General features: G+C 40.3%; 1 protein-coding gene across 1 annotated transcript in view; it reads right to left on the reverse strand.

Annotated features, from left to right (window-relative positions):
• Positions 1 to 2927: 2927 nt before the first annotated feature.
• The window catches only part of LOC130174952 (ephrin type-B receptor 2-like), a 48758-nt gene continuing 29030 nt past the window's right edge, over positions 2928 to 22655 (reverse strand). The window contains 14 exon segments of the mRNA XM_056385206.1: positions 2928 to 9878; positions 10919 to 11074; positions 11176 to 11369; positions 12064 to 12213; positions 13428 to 13507; positions 13510 to 13642; positions 14007 to 14254; positions 14607 to 14729; positions 14876 to 14940; positions 15430 to 15538; positions 16262 to 16424; positions 16555 to 16679; positions 16832 to 17167; positions 18334 to 18489. Of these exon segments, the coding sequence (XP_056241181.1) occupies positions 9770 to 9878; positions 10919 to 11074; positions 11176 to 11369; positions 12064 to 12213; positions 13428 to 13507; positions 13510 to 13642; positions 14007 to 14254; positions 14607 to 14729; positions 14876 to 14940; positions 15430 to 15538; positions 16262 to 16424; positions 16555 to 16679; positions 16832 to 17167; positions 18334 to 18489 (2147 nt within the window). The 3' untranslated portion in view covers positions 2928 to 9769.

Genomic DNA, 22655 nt, shown 5'->3' on the forward strand with positions numbered 1-22655 from the left:
AAAAGCTTAGCTGCAGGAATTGAATAGTTACGGAGGCAGGCAAATTTAGGAGGACCTAAAACAAAGAAAGTTGCAATCAAGTTTGTTCAAGAGGGAGAGAGAGTTGGTAAGACAACAAGAAGGCAAGGCAGCTTAGAGGTTGCTTGTGATTGGGAAATGCAGGTAGATTAAGGAGGAAAGCTTGTTGTTCCCCAGGAAATAGCCATTACAAAGCTAAGGCCTGATATAGTCTTGTGGTCTAGGAGTAGAATGAAAGTATATTTCATAGAGCTGACTGTTCCGTGGGAGGCCTTAGTTGAAGAAGCATATGAAAGGAAAAAGCTCAGGTATGCAGAGTTAGGGGCAGAAGCAGAGCAGCGAGGATGGAAAGTTAGGATTTGTCCAGTGGAAGTAGGATGTAGAGGATTTGTAGCAAGGTCTGTTGTCTCTTTAGTAAGGGAGTTAGGAGCAAGTGGACAGAGTGTGAGGAAAATTGTAAAGGACATGTCAGATGAGGCAGCAAGATCCAGTCAGTGGATTTGGATGAGAAGGAGTAATGGTAGCTGGGGGCCCAGCAGGGGGAGCACTTAGGATAGACAGACTCTTAGGAGAAGCAAGGAAGAAATCCAGGAAGAGGAAGTGTTTTTAAGTGGGGGTGTGGCCTGTGTGAGCCTCTTTGAGACCATGTGGTTAGTCCAGGTGAGGTGGCCTGTATTGTTTGCTTGTATTGAATTGGTTTGTAGTGTGTCTGTGGCTGTTTAGGTGAGTTTGATTGTTTGTTTGTTTGTTTGATGTCTTGGAGAGTGGGGGAGTGGGGGGGGTAGAGCACAGCCTAACCCGGTGGGGGAGAGTTTAGCTCAAAAGGCATCTCTCCTTGACTCTACCTCCCTGATGACCCCAAAGACATGTTAGTTATCACTGCTCATTAGTCTGTATAGCTAAATTAATAGTTATCATAGGACATGTTAAGCTTAGGGAGCTATTCACTGGGTCTGGTCCATTTTCTGTAGCACAAGCTTCTTGTGTTTATCTTAAATTAAACTCATCAAACAACAATATAAACATTTCTCAAAGATAATAGTCCATAAATGTGGATTACACAGCAGTTCTATGACTATAATAATAATATGGACATTCTGGATGTCATGTAGTGTGTGTTACCTTGTGTGAAGGATGCTGACAGTATGGTCACATGAAGGACATTGTCTTAAAATCTACATGTTACATTTCAAACATTCTATGGGATAGAAGTTTGGGATTAAACTATTGCATAAGAACATCTCATGAGTTACAGAACAGTTAGATATTTAATTTTACATTCTTCCTTAGATCTGTGTTTCCGAAGAGAGTTCTGCTGGTCACTTCTCAGGATTGGAATGTGGGTTGTAGTTTGATTCTTATCTAGAGAGGGGCAGAAGAAGGGAGGTTGGTGTGTGTGTTCATGCATGGCACAGAGAGGCCAGGATTCACACCTTCGTGATAATCAGTCCTTTTGATGTTATTTGTCCCATATAAGACTCAATCAGATATCATTAGACAGAGTCTTATTGTTACAAACTGGAAATGTTGTCTATGTTCTCCAGTTGCCTGGTGTCCATTGGTCGATCCTCTGGAGCTGACCCTTTGACCTTTGGTCTGGTTCTGTGTCTCTGGCATGCTAAAAGCATGGATTGTTTGTGAGATAAGGGTCCTTTGTCTATGGTTCCTATCAATTTGATAGTTTGATGGTGGAAAGAGCCACAAAGTGTCATTTGTGGGTCCGTAACTCTGCATGTCCTAACCCTAACTTCCTTAATGGCTTGTGACTGATGCCAGGCCAATGTGTAGCGTCCGTCGTATGGACGCTACACATTGGTCTTTCACAAGAGATAAACCCAAGCCTGCCACTGTTGACCATACTGAGAACAGACTGCTTAAACATCATCTTATACAGTCAATAATGCCACCGTCTTAGGTGGAATCTCCACCTATGGTGAGAACCAATCTTCACCCTAGAAACAATGGTGTCACATGTTTGCTGGAATTCTCAAAACTAGACATTTAATGTTGTCAGGTCTTTCTAGAAATCCCCCAACTCTCTCAACCTTGTGTAGACATGTTCTTCTGACACTTATTTTCAGGGATTTTCAGATCACTTTTTTTTTTTAAGTGTATGCTTTTCAAGTTACATCACTCTTTTCAGGTTACATCATTCTTTTTCAGGTTACATGTCTCAACAAATCTCCTTCAGCAAATGCTGGCTCATATACAAGCCCAACTTCTCAGTTGAGAGCTGATACACTAAGTCTATAAGTTTAACATTTCGTATGTTTATAATGCAGAGTATATTTTAATAATGTTGGGTTACATGTTAATGAAAGATTACTACAACATATGGCCTCCTGGAGCTCCACAGATGTGTGATAATTGAATTGAGCCTGACTAAGAAGTGAATTATTTAATTTAGAGCCAGCAGCTATGACACAAAGTTTACCAGCAGATTTAGCAAAAGGAGCTTACTGCATAGCTTTATTGTTATACTGTCTTCATATTTAAATTGTATTTTAATTTATTTCATATTTATGTTATTGGATAGCCAGCTTTTTCGTCAGTCGGGTTTCCCTCAGGTTGAGAATTTACGAAAATGTTGTTAAACAAAGAAATACAAACCCATTGTTTCTCTCATGTCGTGCAGTCCCACCAGCCATCTTTGAGGCTGCCATCTTGTTTGTAGTTTTTGTTATTTACCTTTCACACACACCATTTACTCCCAGATGCCATATTTTTTTCTGTTTTCCTAAACACACGCACGCGCACACACACACGCACACACACTGTGGATCAGATTGTGTATTTTCACCCTTTATATGTCTGTTAAATAAATGATTTTTAAAATACCTGCTGGTCTGTTGAGAAGCAATTACACCTTGACACCACAGTTTTTTTAATTGAAGACACTTACCACAAAAAAAGTTTGCCATGTTTTCTTTTCTTTATTTAGTTTTCATTTGCTTCTTTTTTTTTACAAAATAAACCAATAACAGTATAACAAATTAAAATTCACAGGTATACCATCAAATATACATTTATACAGAAAACAACAAATAGAAAAACAGAAGTCTACATGAGATCACAGTGGTAAGGGCTGAGAAAAGAGTGTGTGAGAAAGAGTTTGGCTGTGGGTGATCCCTCTAAAGTCATGATCCCAAAACAGTCCAGCAAATATTAAACATCTGTCTACACAGATTTAGAGGGGAGGAAACAAGAGTCTAGCGTTGGGACCCAGGTGAGGGAGCAGAGTCTATAAAAAGGGATGGGGAACTCACCTAGGTCTTTCTTCCTGCACTGAAACACACCTGAGAGAGCAGGTAAGGCCAGCCTTTGTTTGGTGCTTGGATTGTAGGTTACTTTGTTCAACATGGTTAAAAGCATGATTCCAACAGTGAAATTATGGCACCATGATATATTTGTTTTAGCTCATAACATCTAATTAAAGAGTTTTTATGTACTTGTTAAATGTGTGATTTGGTGAGGGATAAAAGCTTAGTGATTGCCTAGGCACATCAGCCAAGAAACAAGGTGCACAAACAGTATGCAAATGTTTTTTATTCTCTTTAATGCGGAATAAACATGGTTCTTCGTAAATACAGATTCCAGTCACCTGCAGTTCTCTAATTGGGGGAAGTTACTGTGCTCCAGTCAAGCAGGGTATATTATTTACTTTGAATATGTTATGTTACTTTTGGTGAAGTTTCCTTCTATACATTGATTTGTCTTCAGTTTTTTAGCTCTTAAACAAAGACCCTACTAGAGGAGCCAAGTGCATTTCTAATTAGTTAATTGAATGGGTTATTTTCTGTTTTATTTTTCTTGCAGGGTGTCTTGCTGTGCTAAAGGGCACACTGAGTGGTGGAGTAGCCCTCTTCCATGTGTGTTTACTATGTGGTTTGATTTACTTTAGTTTGCTGTGAAATAGGCAACTTTGAGTGTTGTAGATAGTTTTGATTCGATTTAAATTGAACTCTCCATAAGTTTTGTGCTGATTTCCTTGTTTTATTTTTTAACTCTGTGCAGTAAGTGGTGCAGTGTAGCCCCACATTGTTTATTTCTTTGGCTTGTTCATTTAACATTTGATTGGATTCATACATCAATTGTACATTTTTACTTCATTACTCCTTTAGTAAGGCTTACAGTGAGGCCTCCTAGCAAATTTGTATTTTGGTACAGTAGTCTCTAGTTCCAGTTTTTTCTGGGTGTATGAAATATCATCAAGTCGGAGTTGATAGAGTTCATAGAGTGAGGTAAGAAGATGGATATCAATCTTGAGGGACCATCTGTGATGGGATCCCACCAGCCTGTCAACATGTTGACATTATTACATGAGTACTCATGGGTTAGACCACACGCAGCATCAGACTCTGCCTTCATTTTGATCTCAACTCCACAGGTGTAAAGTTTAATGACTGCATCATGCACAGTTTTGATGCTATTGTACTGAAAATGACCTCTAATGGTTCCCGCTACAGTCGATGTCCCCAGAACCATATTTTGTCATGATGACACACATACACACACTAGGTGAAAACAATACCAGCCATGCTGTTGCAGCAGGTAATAATGTAGTAATAATTACTGCGTATTCATGGGTCAGACCATCAATATGTTGACGAGTGTTGCGGCTGCTGTGATCCATGAGAACATGGTCTCCAGTTTACCTAAAGTCTTGGACGGGAATGATTGAAACTGCCATACAGTGATCAGCAAGTGGCATAAAGTTGGTCAGCAATGGGGGGCTCCCTTCTGGTAGTTTCTGCCACGGTAGGTGTCTCCAGGACCACATTTTGCCATGGCAACACAAACACAAGGTAAAAATAACTTCAATACCCCACTACTGATCAAAATCCACTCAACACCTGAAAGCTCATACATATTGCATTGTTAGCTTAATCCACACAGACACAAATGCACTGTTGGTACTACAGATACTAGAGTTTTAGGATCAATACTATTTTGAAATAAGTTCAAATGTCTTATATGGGTATATTGGCAAATATTTGTTTTTACAAATAAATATGTCCCTATATAATGTAGATGGTTTCTAAATGACCTTAAATGTGTAAGGCCACATGATCTCAGACTAAATAGGTTCAGTTAATACTTATTTTTTTGTTTTCATAAACAAATGATACTGTATACCATGTGTTGATTAGTGAGCTAAAGAGGTTTTGATGTGTTTTGGAACTTTGACACAAGCAGTTATCTGTTAGATGTTTTCCCCTCATTCCGGTCTTTACACTAAGTTAGGCTCTAATTCCTGCTCTGTACTCAAACATAGATACAACATAATGGCCTTTTGTTCTATTTCTCATTCCCAGAAAAAAACAAAAACAAACAAACTTTTCTTTGTGCATTTGTAGAATTTAAACATTTTCAACACTGGGAACATGAAAAGGAAATGTAGCATCAGAACCAGGACATTTCAGCTCTATGTGAATGCTAAGAAGCTGGTATATTGCAGTTCAAACATGAGTCATATGGAGCACGGCACACACACACACACACACAAACATTTACAAAACTGAATGTTCACAGTTAAACTCTTTCATATTCAGGTGAGGCAATTTCTATCCTCTGTTTGTGTATAACCCCGCATAAAGAGGTAAGACAACTGAATCCATACTTCAGCTCTAAACTCACATTATTTAATAATAAAAAAGAAATGATATCAAGTGTAATAAATATATCACTGTTAGGAGTAAATATATCTTTCAGTATCTCATTTCAGTATTTCACATCTCGCTGCAAAATAGTTAATATAGATTTACAGAATAATCCAGTCATTTTATGTGAAAATTTTCCTGATAAAACAACTTATATTCACACATATTCACTCAAGTTCCTTGATTGCTCAAAAATGAATTTGTAATTTTATAATTAAATCTTACTTTTTGTGATGTTATTTTAGGCCAGTTGATTGTAGGCATTCAGAAAAATAATGATCACATGCAACAACTATCCACTGAGGTCCCCAATCACATTACTCCAGGAAACCTCATTGCTCTTACACATTAAGAGAATGTTTAAGATGAAGGGTGTTTCTAGAAATGTTTCTGTTTCATTTATTAAGAAGAGCACAAATATTATCATCCTGGCCTATGCTCACATTTGTGAGATAGGCTTTTGAATAATTAAAAAGAAAACGTACTGGAACCATATTGTTTTTCTCTGAAGAGTCTCGGTGTGGTTTTAACAGACAGCCTGGATGTGTTGCCAGGGCCCAATGTGCCAAAACACTGAAATGTGCATACCATGCACATGTGTAGTACAGTGCACTGTCTGTGTGTCTGTAAAACATATAGGAGAATTATTACAATAATGCACACATATGCACACACACGTACGATAAAATAGTGCAGACTGGTATTGAAAATCTGACTGAACAACATTTATTAAATATCAAAGATAAAAGGAGAATGTGAAAAAAAATCAGTTGTTGGAAAAGCTTCAAATGAGAGCTGTGAAGCATGTTTTAGACTGCAGCCATGAAAATTGCAAAACGACACCAGCACACGCACATGCACACTCCCTGTGTGTGTAGTGTCTAATGTGCTTTTGAGATGAGCTAGTCTTGTACAGTTCATGAAACATATAGAATATGTTCAAGCATGCACCAGAACAGATTGTACAAGTTAATTTCTTCAAACTCCAGCTTATGACCTCAGTGTTCACTTACATGTAAAAATAAGACGGAGGTAAAGTGCAGGGCTATCCAGCCAGTGTGAGTAAAACATAAAATCAGCAACAATGAAAGTTCAAACCTGCACTACATGTTCTTTTTGTTTTTGGTTTTTGTTTTTGTTTAACTGTGATTTCGTGAGCAGACCATAAAGAAGAACTGACATTCCTGACTATTTAACCTGTTAGCTGGGAAGACCTTTGGGGTGCTATTGGAGGCTATCACAAAATAAGGATGACCTTATATGAATTGAGGACACCCTAACCATTTACAAACAAGACCAAGCTAAAAGGGTTTGAGGTCATTAAGGACTCATGTATATACAATACATTAACAGTGAATGGATAAAGCTGTGCCTTGTGCTGGTACAGTTGAAGGAAGAGGTTTAATTTGCCAAATGCCCTAATACCAAAAAAAAAAAGACTTAGACATCACAAGGTGAGAATTCACTTTTCTGTACTGTGAAGTATAAATTATTCTTCTAACATTTATAAAAAACACAGTTTTATCAAAATTCACATTTAAAAAAAAACAAAAACAAAATAGAGTTCTGAGAGTCTACTGTTCCTGTGAAGTTTAAAAATCATGTTTTCCACCCAAAGTGGTTTCTGAAACTCAGCTGGACCATCTTAAACCATAAAGGGAATATGCACTTGGACAGATAATCAGAGCATAGTCAGAGGGTTCATACTTTATGGTGTCAAGATGGAGCACATGACCTGTATTTCCCCCAAAAAAACCTGAGAGGATAAACACTCATTTTGATTTTGGTCATGATGCCTTCTTTCTTGAGATGTCACACTGTCCTCACAAGAAAAACAACCAAACAAAAACAAAATTATGACCCCCCCACCCAACCCCCAAAAGTGAATGTATGTTGAGGCTCTTGGAAAGTGAATCTTGTATAACACCTTCACATGTATATACCTTGGGCTCATGTTCTGTAACCCAACCATAAAATGACATACAAACAGAAGGTAACATGGTAACACCGTAAAGTTCCACTACCAGCTTTTGTTTGGAGTAACTGAACACTGGCCAAAATTCTGCTAGTGCCAGCAACTAGTGGTTGCTACAGGGTCAGACTCTGTGCAGGAAAACACTGCTGACTGTATGATACATCTGTGCAATGATACATCGCAGATGAATGTGGTCATGAATACAGCAGACTGCACCTGATCACAACCAGCTGTGCTGGTAGCAATATTTTGGAGTTGCTTTTTAAATTGCATAACAGCAACAAAATCCCAATTTTAGTCTTAGCACAACTTAAAGCTCTTTATGGACATTATTTCATATCCAGCGGGACAGATGGATATGTTTGAACCACTGACTGCAAGTTCAGTACCCTGTGTGTGCCCCCTCTTCATTAATGGGACTACAACAACATATAACATACATTTTTCTTGATTGTGATACCTGTATGACATAATTATAAGAAAATATTGAATTTTTACAAAAAATAAGAAATTTGTCTTCTCATAATGAGGAGTTACAGATCTCATACTGACAAATTGTCTAGTTTAGTTTGTGGTGGTAGTCCCAATTAAAAAGAGGAACACAGAAATTTTGCTAAATGCTAAAGGCTATGCTTTGTTGTTGAGTGTAATAAATGTGCAGTGAGTGATTCAACAGACACAAATCTGTCCTCCAGTTTGGGCATTAGGTGAGATACAGAAAACTGACATATTTTTTCTTTGGTGATTGCAATGCAATCTGTATTGTGTTTTAAAACAGCAACAACTGAGCAAGAAAGTTGGGGTACTATTATAGTTTACAGTTATAGTTTCTTAAAATCAAGTAGCATATAAACTAATAAAGATTGCACATTAGTTGGGGAGTTGTAATAACTGTAATCAACATCAGTCAGCTTTTTTGGGGCAGTGTATGCCAAAATCAAGCAATGATATGTACAATATGATGACTGTGTTTTCACCTTGACACTTATTACTCCCAAAAAACATGAAATATATTACTTTAAGCCCATGAGCCAGACTTTACAGTAACTCTCTACTCCACAGTAAATAGGACAGTGAAACCACAGTGAGCTTGTGTGTAGGAATACAGTAGTTCAGCGGTTGAGAATATGTCATCCCAAAGTGTTGTTTGACGGCAGCTAAAGCAGTGAAAATATTCCAAAAATAACAAACACTTAGACAGATATTGGCTTTTTTCCGTAGGTATTTTTTAAGTGGATAAAACAGATTTTGTCTGCTGAGCCCGTCCACAGCAGAACATCACTCAGCTCCCTGCTACTTCTCTAAAACTGAGAGGATGCTGATCTGAATCTGAAGACTATGCATGAGTACCTCAAACAACCCCACATCATATGACCTGAACTATCACTTCTTAGGTTAAGGTAAGGTAGGTAAGTTAGGTTGTTTTAAGTTGTTTAAACTATAACTAATTAAAACAGCCAGGGCACCAGCTGTGCCTGTTTCCTCACAGTGAAAAACTAGAAGACCATTATCACTGTGTAACAGAGCAATAGTCAGCCGTGTCAGTGCTTCACATGCTTCACTGAAAACAATGGGTGCTGCCAGCTAATAATGTCATGTATTTTGCTGCGGGCTTTTAATAGAATTCTACCACTACTTTCATTCACTCTTATTCATTTTCAATAGTGAGTCTTGTGCATCTAAGTGTGAGAGCAAGTTTGGAAACTTGATTTCTTACTGAATGTTTCAACTTGGTGGCAGTGAAGCCAACTGTGCTGTGTTACCATTTAATAAAATTAATTAAAATAACAAGGTGTCTCATTAAATAGACATGGACTGAACAGTTTGAAGACTGGGTCTAGATGACTGTAAAATACAACATCAAACCCACAAGCATAACTGTTACCTGGACATGAAACAGCTACAAGAAAACACCAAACATCTGTGCTGTGCTGCAGACTGATGGAACCTTCTGGAAAGAATTTGGAGGGAGGGTGGGACAGTGAGCTGAGGTTGGATTGAAGTCAGTCTGTGTGCAGGTCATCAGCTTTTCCTCAGAGGTTCCAGGAGAATGCAGGGTTGGTGGCTGCTGGGTTTCCTGCAGTAATCAGAGCCTGTGTGTTCCTGGTCTGTGAAATCACACTTCCACTGAAGTGATCTGGTTCATCTGGGCCCTCATGGATTGGATGCTGTTGAGGATTTTTTTCTGGTGGCCGGCTAATGTCACTCCCACTCTGAGGATGTCCCTGAAGAGAAACCATTAGTCAGTTCCACCTCAAGAAGAATAAAACTAGAGTAAAACTTGACCCCCTTTAGGACTTCCTGTTTTCTGGATGCTGAAATACAAGCCTAAATGGCATTTTATAAGGTTTTTACATATCTAGTAACCTATTCCTTGTTCTACCAAGTCTGCAAAGCTGCTGGACTGTAAGAAGACGAAAAGCACTATGAGACAGGACTTAAAGATCTCATGTGTTTCCATGGAAATAAACTGAACTTTATTTATTTAAAAGAAGACTGAACAAATGAACGTGCACTAGCTCATTTTCGGAACTGTGAACTTAGTTCAAAATTTTTAAAAATTAACTATGAACGTGAAGTAGTTCATTTTCATCTGTATGAACTGAACTTTGACCTTTTTTTTTAAGTGTGAACTGGCACAAGACTGTTGATAATGGCTAATTATGTCTGACCTGCAGGTCAGCCTCACAGTTCATCACAGATCTGGGCAGAATGAGCATAACTTTTCCCTTTACATGAGCTGAAAAACAATCAGCATTAACCTTTCACCTAAGGATCCTCAGTCCATAGACAGACCAAAATCAACCGGATTATAACAAATCCAGATGACTCAGCCTGTTCATATTCAGCATGAACAACAAAAATGAAAACATGAATTCCCCAAAATGATGAAGATGATGATTAGGGACTTTGTGGGAACCAAATCCTTGAGTGCCTGTTAAGTCCACGAGGAAAACTATATTTACAGTAACTGTGTAATTATAATTAAATATATCTCTATCCATACTGGCATCACTGTTACAACACAGATATTTTTCAAGCTCTGCCCCTGTATTACATGTTAATTTCTCTTGGTACCTAACAAATATACATCATGTCAAAACATATCTATTTTGTCTTCCCTTCCCTCAATTAAATCTGCCCTTAACAGACATATTCAAAAATAGACATTCAATTACAAACTAGGAGTCCTGGCTTATGTTTTAAATGACAATTAAGTAAGAAATAATGATCAGTGTGAATATTTCAAGCATATCTAACATACTCCATGGTCATTTGGGACACCACATCAAAGCTGGTGAAGCCTTCGTTGGCAAAGCTCTCCTTGTACTGGCCCATCTTAATGGCATCCAGCCACTCATCCACTGTACTGAAAGAGGAGAAGTCTGGAGTGCTGCGATCAAGCAGAGGTAGGTGAACACTGGTGGACAGAAAGAAGACAAAAGAAGAACACAACAGCCTGTGAGAAGGTTGGTTTGTAAGGGCCATTCACAGTTTTAAGTGATGGAGGTCCTGCCATACCTTGATGACAGTGGTGTCATGGCCTTGAGGCTGTTAGGGTTGCGGATCATCTTGTCTAAAGTGCTGACAATCTGGCTGAATTTGGGCCGGTTGTTCCGGTCTTTTTGCCAGCAATCCAGCATCAGCTGATGCAATGCACTAGGACAATCCATAGGGGGTGGTAACCTGTAGTCCTGCTCTATGGCATTGATGACCTACAAAATTGATATGAAAACTAATGACGAGTATATGAGAACATGACTAAAACATGCAAGAACTTGTTTCAGTACAGAACTGCAATTAACAGGTAAGACACAGAAGAAAAAACACAAATGAATTGAAACCACTATTTGATTGTTGGCATTTGCGATAAACCACACTATGCATCATCTCCAGCAGGATCATGGGTCATCTACTCTGTGTTTTTTCATTTCATTTCATTTCAAATTTAATTTAATTTAATTGAAATTTAAAAAATGTAATTATTTGATTTATTTATGTAATTAATTTTAATCTAATATAACTTTTTAGATTTAATTTTGTTAAAAATGTATTTTTACTTATTTATTTATTTATTTATTAACTGAACACTAAACGTTTAATTGATTTACTACTACTTACTAAATAAACTACATTTAATTTCTTTTTTTAATTCATCAGCAAATGCTGTGGTAACTGCTCACTGTCTGAATGCACCTTCGTTGCCTGGCCTGGTTGATTACAAAACCAGTGTTGAGACTGTACCAGTTTCTTCTGCCAATAATTTAAAGCTCCTCAACCTATGCCCTGAGAATAGTCTAAATGGTAACTGTAATTGTACACACAAACATGAACTCATCAAACCATCTCACCTTTCTTTGACAGTTCTGTGATATGTACTTAAATACTGTACTACGGGGCTTTACTCACATCTTGATTGCTCATGTCCCAGTACGGCCTCTCTCCATATGACATCACCTCCCACATGACAATGCCATAGCTCCAGCAATCACTGGAGGAGGTGAACTTCCTGTACTGGATGGCCTCTGGAGCCGTCCACCGGATGGGAATCTTTCCTCCCTGGAAAAACAAGCGTGGAGGTCAACAGTGGTACTGTGGACTGAGAGCAAATCCTCCAACATAAAGGGTCTTATAGGTTGTTTGCCCCTACCCTCAACAACCCATAGGGGCATTGTGCCTCTACCAGTGGCAGGAGATATATCACTACTAAAAAATAAGTAATCACGCCAAGGCTGCTGTGAATGTCCGGTTTGTTTCAGGCTTAGGGAATTATGGCTTGTTCAGGTTAAATGATCTTCGTTGTCATGGTTACAATAATAAGGTTATGGTTATAGAATGATTGTGGTCATTGTTAAAAGAAATTATGTTGACTGTCAATCTCACACAGGAAGCTGAAAAAACACTGCCCCTGCAGCGCTGCAGCGCATCATATGACAGACCTGGACCACACATAGAGAGGGACAATGAAATGGGTGAGTTGACTACTGTGGTTGTCTAATTTTGTTTAATAGAGAACGCAGATATGAGCTACTGAAATGCCCAGCCATCATCTTATTCTTTCAGTCACTACCAGGTCAGCCTTGGAGACAGGGTGAGGAGCTCTGATTTCTGGAGAGAGCTCAGAGTAGAGCTGCTGCTCCCGAACCGTACATATCTCATTTGGCCTGTGAATGTCAAGAAGGAAGACTGAACTACTTTGCTTAACCTGTTACCACAGCGACACGATGGATGGATGGATGTAACTAGAATAACTGAGGAAATTTTTAATGGGGAGACAGTCCAACTGAAAGACAAAGACTGGTGTCGTTCCATTGCTGATCCTTTTTTAGAAACCTTCTGACATATTGGCCAACCCATTTTTTCATTTGTTTCATTTCCTGTTTTGACTCTAAACTCTCACTAATGTAACTTTATTCATAAGGTTTATAACATGATTTTAATGAAATTCAATTTAATTAATTTCTGAAGTGTGTATTTTAATTGATAATTCTTTTTTTTTTTTTTATGTAATCTAATCCAATCAGGTTCTTTTTCACGCTCCTACACTTGATTCCACATCCAATGACACAAACCATTCACTTGTCAACTATTGTCTGTGAATTAAGTCAAAAATAAGTGTTGTCATCCATAGAAACAGGATCAACCCCACTCCATCTTCTGGCAGCTTTGTGAAAAGTTCTCATGAGCTGGCCAATGTTGCCATGAACATTTAGTGCCATTTAGGAGGTCCATCACTCCTAATGGTGAGATAGGTGTCTGTGATGAGGACTCACCAGTGCACTCGTGTAGGTGGGGTCTGAAGTATCATCCTCAAGGAAGCGCGACAGGCCGAAGTCAGACACCTTGCACACCAGTTGCTGTTGACCAGGATGTTCCTAGCTGCCAGGTCTCGATGGACGTAGTTCATGTCACACAGGTACTTCATTCCAGCTGCTATACCTCGCAGCATTCCCACCAGCTGGATCACTGTGAACTGCCCATCATTTTGCTTTAGGAACAAAACACCAAATTAGTGTTTTTACTTTGTGATGAATAATGCAAAAGAATGAACATTACTTACTATAGTAACATAGTTATAGTACACAAATTCCAAAAGAAACAAGCACACGATCAGATCAGATCTCCATGTAATCTGTGGTCAGCATCATTGCTTATAACTGCAATTATTTTGAAACAGCTGTCAGTGACAAGCCATAGTTTTCAAAGCTGAAATTAACAATGAGTCATGGCCCCAAAAGGAAGAATGTTTATTGTGACCCGATATATCCTTTCCTCTGCCCTCTAACCTAAAAGACCAAAATTGTAAGTAGTTTTAAATTTGCATATTAAGGTACAGACACACAAATTTTTACCCTGAGGAAGGAGTCGAGGGAGCCGTTCTCCATGAACTCAGTAATGATCATCACAGGGCTGCTTTTGGTCACCACGCCCTCCAGATGGATGATGTTTGGATGGTCGAATTGGCCCATGATTGATGCCTCACTTAGGAAGTCCCGCCTCTGGCGTTCAGTGTAGCCTGCTTTCAGTGTCTTAATAGCCACGAGGATCTCTCTCTTCCCAGGTTGACGGAGGTTTCCACTGCATACCTCCCCAAACTCACCTGGCAGAAAGACAGGAGCAATCAGTTGATGGTCAATGGCATTTTGAACAAATTATATGTATTAATCTAAACATTGTACGTAATGCTTTAGTTTTAAAAAGACATCATGAAATTCATAGAAGCTACACCACTATAACCATCAGTCTTCTCTATGACATAATCCTGACTGACAGGAATGATACATACACTGTGTTTTTATTATGTCAGGCAGTGATATGAAATTTTACATGAATTTGGCAAGGCCCTCAGATCTGCTGAAGAGTTCCAACAGGCCAATTAAAAACATCCTAACCCTCACCTGCCTTCTCTGATACCTGACATAATTTCCTTTTCATGTATTGTTTTCCTTTACCTGCACCAATCACTTGTTCAATCTTGACACAGGAAATGTCGATCTCCTTCGCAAACTCTCTGACTGCTTCATTGGGGTCTTCATAAGTGAAGGGGTCAATGTAGATCTTCATTCCTGGTGACACTTCAACAGAGAGAAGAGACAGCAGCAGCTATACACACAACAACTGTCACATGAATGCAGAGCAAAACGATCCTGCATTCCATTTACACACAATAAAACTTCAGTGCTGTCTGATTACAACACACTGTTCAGGTTAAAGTACTTACTGTGACCACTGGTGTAATGTTGGAGTTTGTCTGTGTACTCTGATTCTGGTCTATCTGAACTTCTCCTGCTGGGGACAAACACAAAGAGGCTTGCATTTCAACAGATCCATGAAATGGGCAACTCCATCCACCAATGAAGCCCATGTGATATGGATGAAGCTCAGTCCTTGATTTGGGATTCTTTTTATGACAGTTGAACAGTGTACAGGTTTGACACAGTAAAGAAGAATTTCTGTGTGACGCAGTTTTTTTCTTGCTTGGTATTTTGGTTGTGCCGTGTTGTGACTGTTCCAAATGATGTGCACCAAGAATGTGTGAATAAAACCCAAACAACAAAGTGAAATTTTATTTATGATGGGGATTTGTGGTAAAGTGTATTATATGCCCTTTCCATGAACTTCTCCTGCTGATGTGCACATGAGCAGATTCTGATGTGACTGAGCTCTGTTTTGAGGAGAGGCAAAAGTTCCATGTTTCTTATTGTTTATTATTATTGGGTACTTAGAATAAATTAATTATATCTGTAATCTGTAGCTGTAACATTACTGGCTCACCTGCGGCAGACAACTATGAAGACAGTGATGGCAATGATGAAGACTACCCCTGCAGCAGCAGAACCAATGATGAGGGGGAGTTTCTCCTGGATACTGGAGTTATATTCTTCTACAGGTGAAAAGACAGAATTATATTATATTATATATAATTTTCAAATACAGCCTCAATCAATGGCTATGAGTGAGGTGGAAGTTTCCAGAAAGAATTTTCAGTGATTGGACGATTCTGTAACAGCTGAAAACAGAGAGTGCACCCAAAAGCAGAACTCGAGACACTCAGCAGGTAAAGTCACAGTCCCTACTTAGAAATATATACAACCATACACATAGGGGAAAAGGCTTGAACTCTGACACTAGTGAACAAGATGAACTGGCACAAAGTAAAGTGAGTACTGAAACTAAAGTAAACTAAATACACTGGGGCAAGGGAAACAATGACACACAGGTGCAGCACATTAGGGTGGGGTAAAGTAATCACACAGGAGGGAAGCACAGCAGGGCACAAAGTGCAGGGATGTGGAATGAGACAAGAGGTGAGTATCAAAATAAAACCAAACACCAAAAAGCCAAAAAGCACTTTTATGTGCATGAGCTTGAACCTTTGACTTTCTATCAAAGAACCAGATATTTTGTAATGCAGTTAATACAATTGCTTCATGCAAATCCAAGCTGTAGAAGTGCTACACTATGTGTCTCATAGACATGCCACTGTCTATGAGACACATGAATTGCACTTTTACTTCTGATACCAGGGGCACCCAAAATAACTCCTTCCGCTCCACAAGTATATTAGGTAAACATTTGTTTACATTTAGCTGATTGTCAGTCTTACCCTCAGTCATGGTCTGGAAGTACATTTTGCCACTAAAGCGTCCAAATCCAGCAACAGTCCGAGCCCGAACCTGAAAGGCATAGATCGTTCCAGGTTTCAAGCTTCGTATGACTGCAGTGTTGGTCTGACTCCGTGTTAGAGATGAGTTCCACTCGGCCTGGTTCTGAAACACATGCATCACTAATGATAAATCAGAAAATAATCAGACAAATGCTGTCTGAAAGTATCAAAACTATAAATGAGCAGTAAGAAATTTGGGGAAGGCCTGACTTTTATCATCAGCACTGATGTACCTTCTCATAGTACTGCAGCTCATAGTCCAGGATAACTCCATTGGGCTGATCAGGCTGGGACCAGGACAGTGTGATGCTGTTAGGGGTTCTACTGACCTGGTGGATGATGGACACTGCTGATGGTGCTGAGAACGAAATAAGATTGCAAAGTTAGAGTAGAGAAAATGAAAGGCAGACAGGCTACTGAAACAGAACCTTTTGGACCTATCAACTCATCGAATCACTGAGCAGTCATTATAGTAACATCATCCAATTTAAAATGCAGGGTTAGCCTCACCAGCCTGGTTGGTGGTGATGTTGACAGAGGTGTACTGTGGTGAATAAGGACTCTGGTCAGATACTCCATTGACAGCTTGTATTTCAAATGTGTACTGGGTGTGAGCCAGGAGGTCACTGATGTGGACGTGGGTGTCAGTCAGTCCCAGCTGACGAGGGACAAACTGCACATTGTCTCCACAGCGGGTGCAGCCACCCCGCCCACTGCCACAGCTCTTACATATGATGTTGTAGACAACGTCTTCTCGGCCACCGCTCTCCTGTGGTGGGCTCCAATCCAGCCTCAGAGAGGTTTCATTCACTATGGAGATGACATTTTGTGGAGCTGATGGAACAGCTGGAAGAGATGGGAAAAAATGAATTATAATAACATTACAATAATTATACTGGTAATGTAATAATTTGTCTGCTTCTTCTGGGTTTGTGCCCATTGCCCTAAATATGGAACAATACTTGAAAAATCTACTTGGCATCGCGTTGCACTTTGTTTTGCAAACAGCCAATCCAAGACTGTGATTATTTTTTTCCCCTCAGATTTTCCTCTGATGAAGTTTAAGTTTCTGCAGTTTCTGCAGTTGGTGCTCTTACAACATTTTTCTGTTTACTACAAAAGACCAGAGAGGATATCCATGTCAGTCTTTCTCTCGACTTTGTATTTGTATTTTTTAAATCCATATCACTAACTATTATCTCTTAATATTTTTTTAAACGTTTGAAATTTAGATAGAAATAATAATAATAATAATAATAATAATAATAATAATAATAATAATAATAATAATAATAATAATAATAATGATGAACAATGTGGTCCCTGGTCATGGAGCACTGGACAAGTTGTTTACCCTTGCAATGATACTCGAGTGGTGTCCCGCACTTCTTCCACTTGTGATTCTTATGGTGTGGAGGGTGTTCGGTATAGTGGCCCCAAGATTATGTGGTTCTACTAACTACATCAGGCTGTGACCTCCATTATGCACAGGGGCTGTCTGAAAGTGAGCACCTCCGAGTCTATGACCATGGTTCTCTGCCAGTCAATGGGGCATTCAGATCAAGAGTCACTGTCCCAAGAGAGGGATTTCAAATATCTTGTTCACAAATGGTATGCTGGAACAAGATTGACTGGTAGATTTGGTGCATCATCATCTGAAGCTGAAATTAGTTTGCATTTGCATTCTTTGCAGGGTTAGCCTTAGAGATAGAGTTAGGACCATAGAATTTTTACTTCGTGTCTGGTCTTCCCTCTTTACAGCCACTACAGTAACATAACCTCCCTCACTATTCATATTGGACACAGGATTTATGATAGAAATTATCTGTATCTCACTATATATAGAACATCAGCATAGAGCTAAATTTCTTTGCCCATTGTCTCAAGAAGAAGATAACTATGTTGATATACATGTAAACCGTGTGTTTTTTTTATTTTTGTTTGTTATTTGCATTTCAGAAATGGATTGGTGTTCACATCAAATTGCTCTTTGCTGTTTAGTATATACATACTGGTGCAGGGCATCTGTAGAGGGTCAGAGTCAGTGCGGTAGTAGCTGTTGCGACAGACACAATTTGTTGCTCCAACACTTGTGGTTCGGCTGTTAATGGGGCACTGCAGACATTTGTGGTCTCCCTGTGCAGCCTTAAAGAAGCCTGATGCACAAGCTGTAAGGGAGATGTAGGGTAGGACATGGGACACAGAAAATAGAAAAAAGAGTAAGCTTAGGAACAAAATGCTCATGCAGAAAAAAATGGCCCCATCAAATCAATCCATAGTGCCTTCATGTCATATTGTCAATTGGCTGCTTCAGCGTGAGTATTCTTGTTAGTCAGATTCTAAAATACTGTGTCTGAGCTTTTCCATCTCTACATTTTCCACCACAGTGCATATTTCTCGTCATGATAGCCCGGATGTCTGCATCTCATAAAGGTCAGTTCATTGAAGTGACATGTACTGGGACTCCGTCAGATGCTGTCAGTTCACTTGTCCACAAGGTCAGAAAAATGTGTTAGAGAAGAGGAGCCTGTCAGAGACTACACAAAACAAGAAAGAAAGAATATATTTGGCATTATGGAGGGCTTTTTGTGGACTAAATAGCAATGAATTGTTCAATTCCTATGCTATATGTCAGAACAAGATGGAGGGTGTGATTAAAACGTTTTACATGTTGAGGGGAAGCCAATTTAGTCTAATAATGAGGTACCACTTTACAATAGGACTACCCCTATAAATGATCTCTTAATGGTTTATAAGTAGTTTATTAATAAGCTTGTTAACACTTTTATAAATCATTAATAAGCTTTTATAACCCGTTAGATAAAAAAGGCAACAGTGACCTGTTGCTTGTCAAATAGTGAGCCCACATTTATTTGTACTGTTAAGCCTCATATCTCATTAGTTACTGAGCTTTCTTTGTTTTCTTTGTTTTCTCCATCATCCAGCGTTTGTACCAGCTGCTTCATCACATGTTTGTTAAGTTACTAGCAGTTAACCACTGTCAGCGTCTTAATGGTCAAAAAGTTTCATTAGGCAGATCAAATTATGGCAAATCAAATTATCATCAAATTACCAGATTCATACTCTGAGGCATTGGCAGTTTTGTTTACCTTGACATGCTATTAGCAGCTGTCGTCATTATAATCACAGGTGTTGATTGTTATTGATGGTTATGCACAGTGGATATTAAAATGGAGATGCTTTTTGTTGTTTGGTCTCTTCTTTAGGACTCAGACCCACAGGTGACCTGAAGCCACTACACCCACTTATGTCAAGCTGATGTCAAACACAAACGATGACCCACTGACAACTTAAATGTATGCATACATCTAACTCATCTAACTGCTTGACCATGGAAATCAAGGAATCGAAGAGGCCACGTTTGTGTGGTGGTGATATAATCATGTGTTGCTAAGCAGTGTGTGGTCACCACAGGTGATGTGTCTGAAAGAGTGTCCACATTAGCTGCCCCCACTGGGATCAGTCACTGTACATACAACATGGTTTATGTTCATGTTTATGTTTTATGTCTTGATATGATAGAGAACAGGAATCTGAGGCTATACAGGGCATAGGCTCACCAGAGAAATTTAGCCTTTATGGCCACAGTTTACCATCTTCTATTGGCCACTCCAAGCACAATCAATGCTTCATTTCACAAAGCAAAAGTCGTCTCAAACTTGTTACATGAAATGAGTTCAGTGAACTTCATTGGTCCCACCTGTCTCCAGAACTGAATCCAGTAGAACACCTTTGGGATGTGGTAGAACAGGAGATTGACAGCATGAATGTGCAACTAACAAATCTGCAGAAATTATGTGATGCAATCATGTCAACATGAGTCTCAGAGGAAAGTTTCCAACATCTAGTTGATTCATGACATGAAGCCTCAGTTGGCTGCTTGTACCCGCAATCTCATTTTTTCAGTCACTACCCAGCGCATTTTGACCATCATTGTGAGGGATGGAACAAAGACCGACTGGTAAATTGAGAGCTTTGCTTTCCGGCTCAGCTCCCTCTTCACCACAACAGTCTGGTACAACGTCTGCATTACTGCTGATGCTGCCCCAATCCAATCCTGTCAATTTCCCGCTCCATCCTACTCTCACCTGTACACAACACCCCGAGATGCTTGAACTCTGTAGATAATTGTCTAGATAATAAACTTTTATTCACACTCAGTCGTTTTCCTGTTGTGTTCTTTTGAAGTAAGGACTGGAGATCCATTGAATCAAGAAGTCACAGCTTTTGATATGAGACTGATCACATAAATCAAAGAAATACAGTAATTCAGTGTTGTCCTCTATGAGGGCTGGTGCCCCCCTTTTCAACGAGAGCACCCTCATGCCCTCTTCCTCATCTCTGGTGACTTCAATCATGCCTCTCTGGACTCCACTCTACCCACATTCACCTAGTATGTCACTTGCCCCACCAGAGACAATAAAGCACTGGACCTACTCTATTCTATGCCAACTCAAAGGAAGCATTCAACTCAACACCTCTCCCTCCCCTGGGAAGATCAGACCACAACCTGGTTTACCTCCTCCCTGTGTACGAACCTCTTTTACGCAGGCAGCCAGCAGTCACTCGCACAGTCAAGAGATGGTCTAAAGAGGCTGAACAGGCTTCAAAGGACTGCTTTGCAACCGTGTGGGAAGTGCTTTGTGGTCACCACGGAGAGGATACTGACAGTCTGACACATTGCATTATGGACTACATAAACTTCTGTGTGGAAAATGCCGTACCCACCAAGACTGTACAGTGTTTTTCAAATGATAAACCCTGGATCACTCCCAACATCAAGGTCCTCCTCAAACAAAAGAAGAGAGCCTTCAGGTTGGGAAATAAGGGGAAGAAGGAAGTGCAAAGGGAGCTGAGGAGAACGCTGGGGGGGGGCAGCTACAGGAGGAGGTTGGAGAACCAGCTGCAGCTGAACAACATCAGCGGAATCTGGAGGGGCTTTTGAACCATCTCAGGCTACAAGGAACCCAATTCCCAGCCTGCGGGTGGCAGGAGGTGAGCGAATGACCTAATTCTCTTCTTCAATAGATTTGATCAGTCATCTGGACGAGGGAATCCCTCCTCCCCAACCTCCAGCACACAGTCACCTGGCTCCAACCTGTCCCTCACAACAAGCCAGGTGAGGAAAGAACTCAGGATGATCAATGCAAGAAATGCTGGTCCTGATTGCATCAGTTCATGGCTCCTCAAGTCCTGCACTGATCAACTGTGCAGGATAGGGGAGCACATCTTTAACCGGAGCCTGAAGCTGGGGAGGGTGCCACAGCTGTGGAAAACTTCCTGTGCGGTACTGGTGCCGAAGACTCTGCACCCAACAGCTATAGGCCGGTGGCAACGACATCCCACCTGATGAAGACCCTGGAGCGGCTGGTCCTTGACCATCTTCGGCCGTGGTGAGCCCATCGATGGACCCACTTCAGTTTGCTTATCAGCCTGGCATTGGAGGAGATGTCATCTACTTCCTGCAGCAATCCCTCTCCCACCTGGAAAAGGCTGGGAGCACTGTCAACACAATCATGTTCTTTGTTTTCTCCAGTGTTTTCAACACCATCCAGCCCATGTTCCTGAGGGACAAATTGGAGTGCACAGGAGTGGACCGTCATCTCACCACATAGATCCTCAACTAACTCACCACCCGACTGCAGTATGTGAGGATCCAGGACTGTGTGTCTGACAGAGTTGTCTGCAGTACGGGAGCCCCACAGGGAACAGTTCTGGCTCCGCTCCTCTTCACCCTCTACATTGAAGAATTCTCCTACAACTCCACTGACAAGTTCTCTGACGACTCTGTCGGCCTCATTACTGATGGGGACGAAAGGGAGTACAGAGAACTGACCCAGGACTTGGTCAGTGTTTGGTGTCAATGGAACTGCCTCCAGATCAATGCTGGGAAGACCAAAGAGCTGCTGGTGGACTTCCGCAGACAGAAACACACTCCTCCCACACCGGTGAACATCAAGGGAATGGACATTGAGATAGTGGACTCTTACAAGTACCTGGGTGTTCACAATAAACTGAACTGGACTGACAGAGCAGGCTGCATCTGCTGCAGAGACTCAGGTCTTTTGGAGTGCAGGGCGCACTCCTGAGGACCTTCTATGACTCTGTGGTGGCATCAGCCATTTTCTTTGGTGTGGTCTGCTGGGGCAGCAGTATCTCCACTGCTGACAGGTAAATTCTCAACAGACTGATCAAAAAGCCCAGCTCTGTTCTGGGATGCCCCCTGGACCCAGTGGAGGTAGTGAGCAACACAAGGATGATTGCTAAGCTATCATCCCTGTAGGACAACATGTCCCACTCCATGCAGGACACT

This window comes from Seriola aureovittata, chromosome 9 (genome assembly GCF_021018895.1).
Source record: "Seriola aureovittata isolate HTS-2021-v1 ecotype China chromosome 9, ASM2101889v1, whole genome shotgun sequence".
Classification (NCBI taxonomy): Eukaryota; Metazoa; Chordata; class Actinopteri; order Carangiformes; family Carangidae; genus Seriola; species Seriola aureovittata.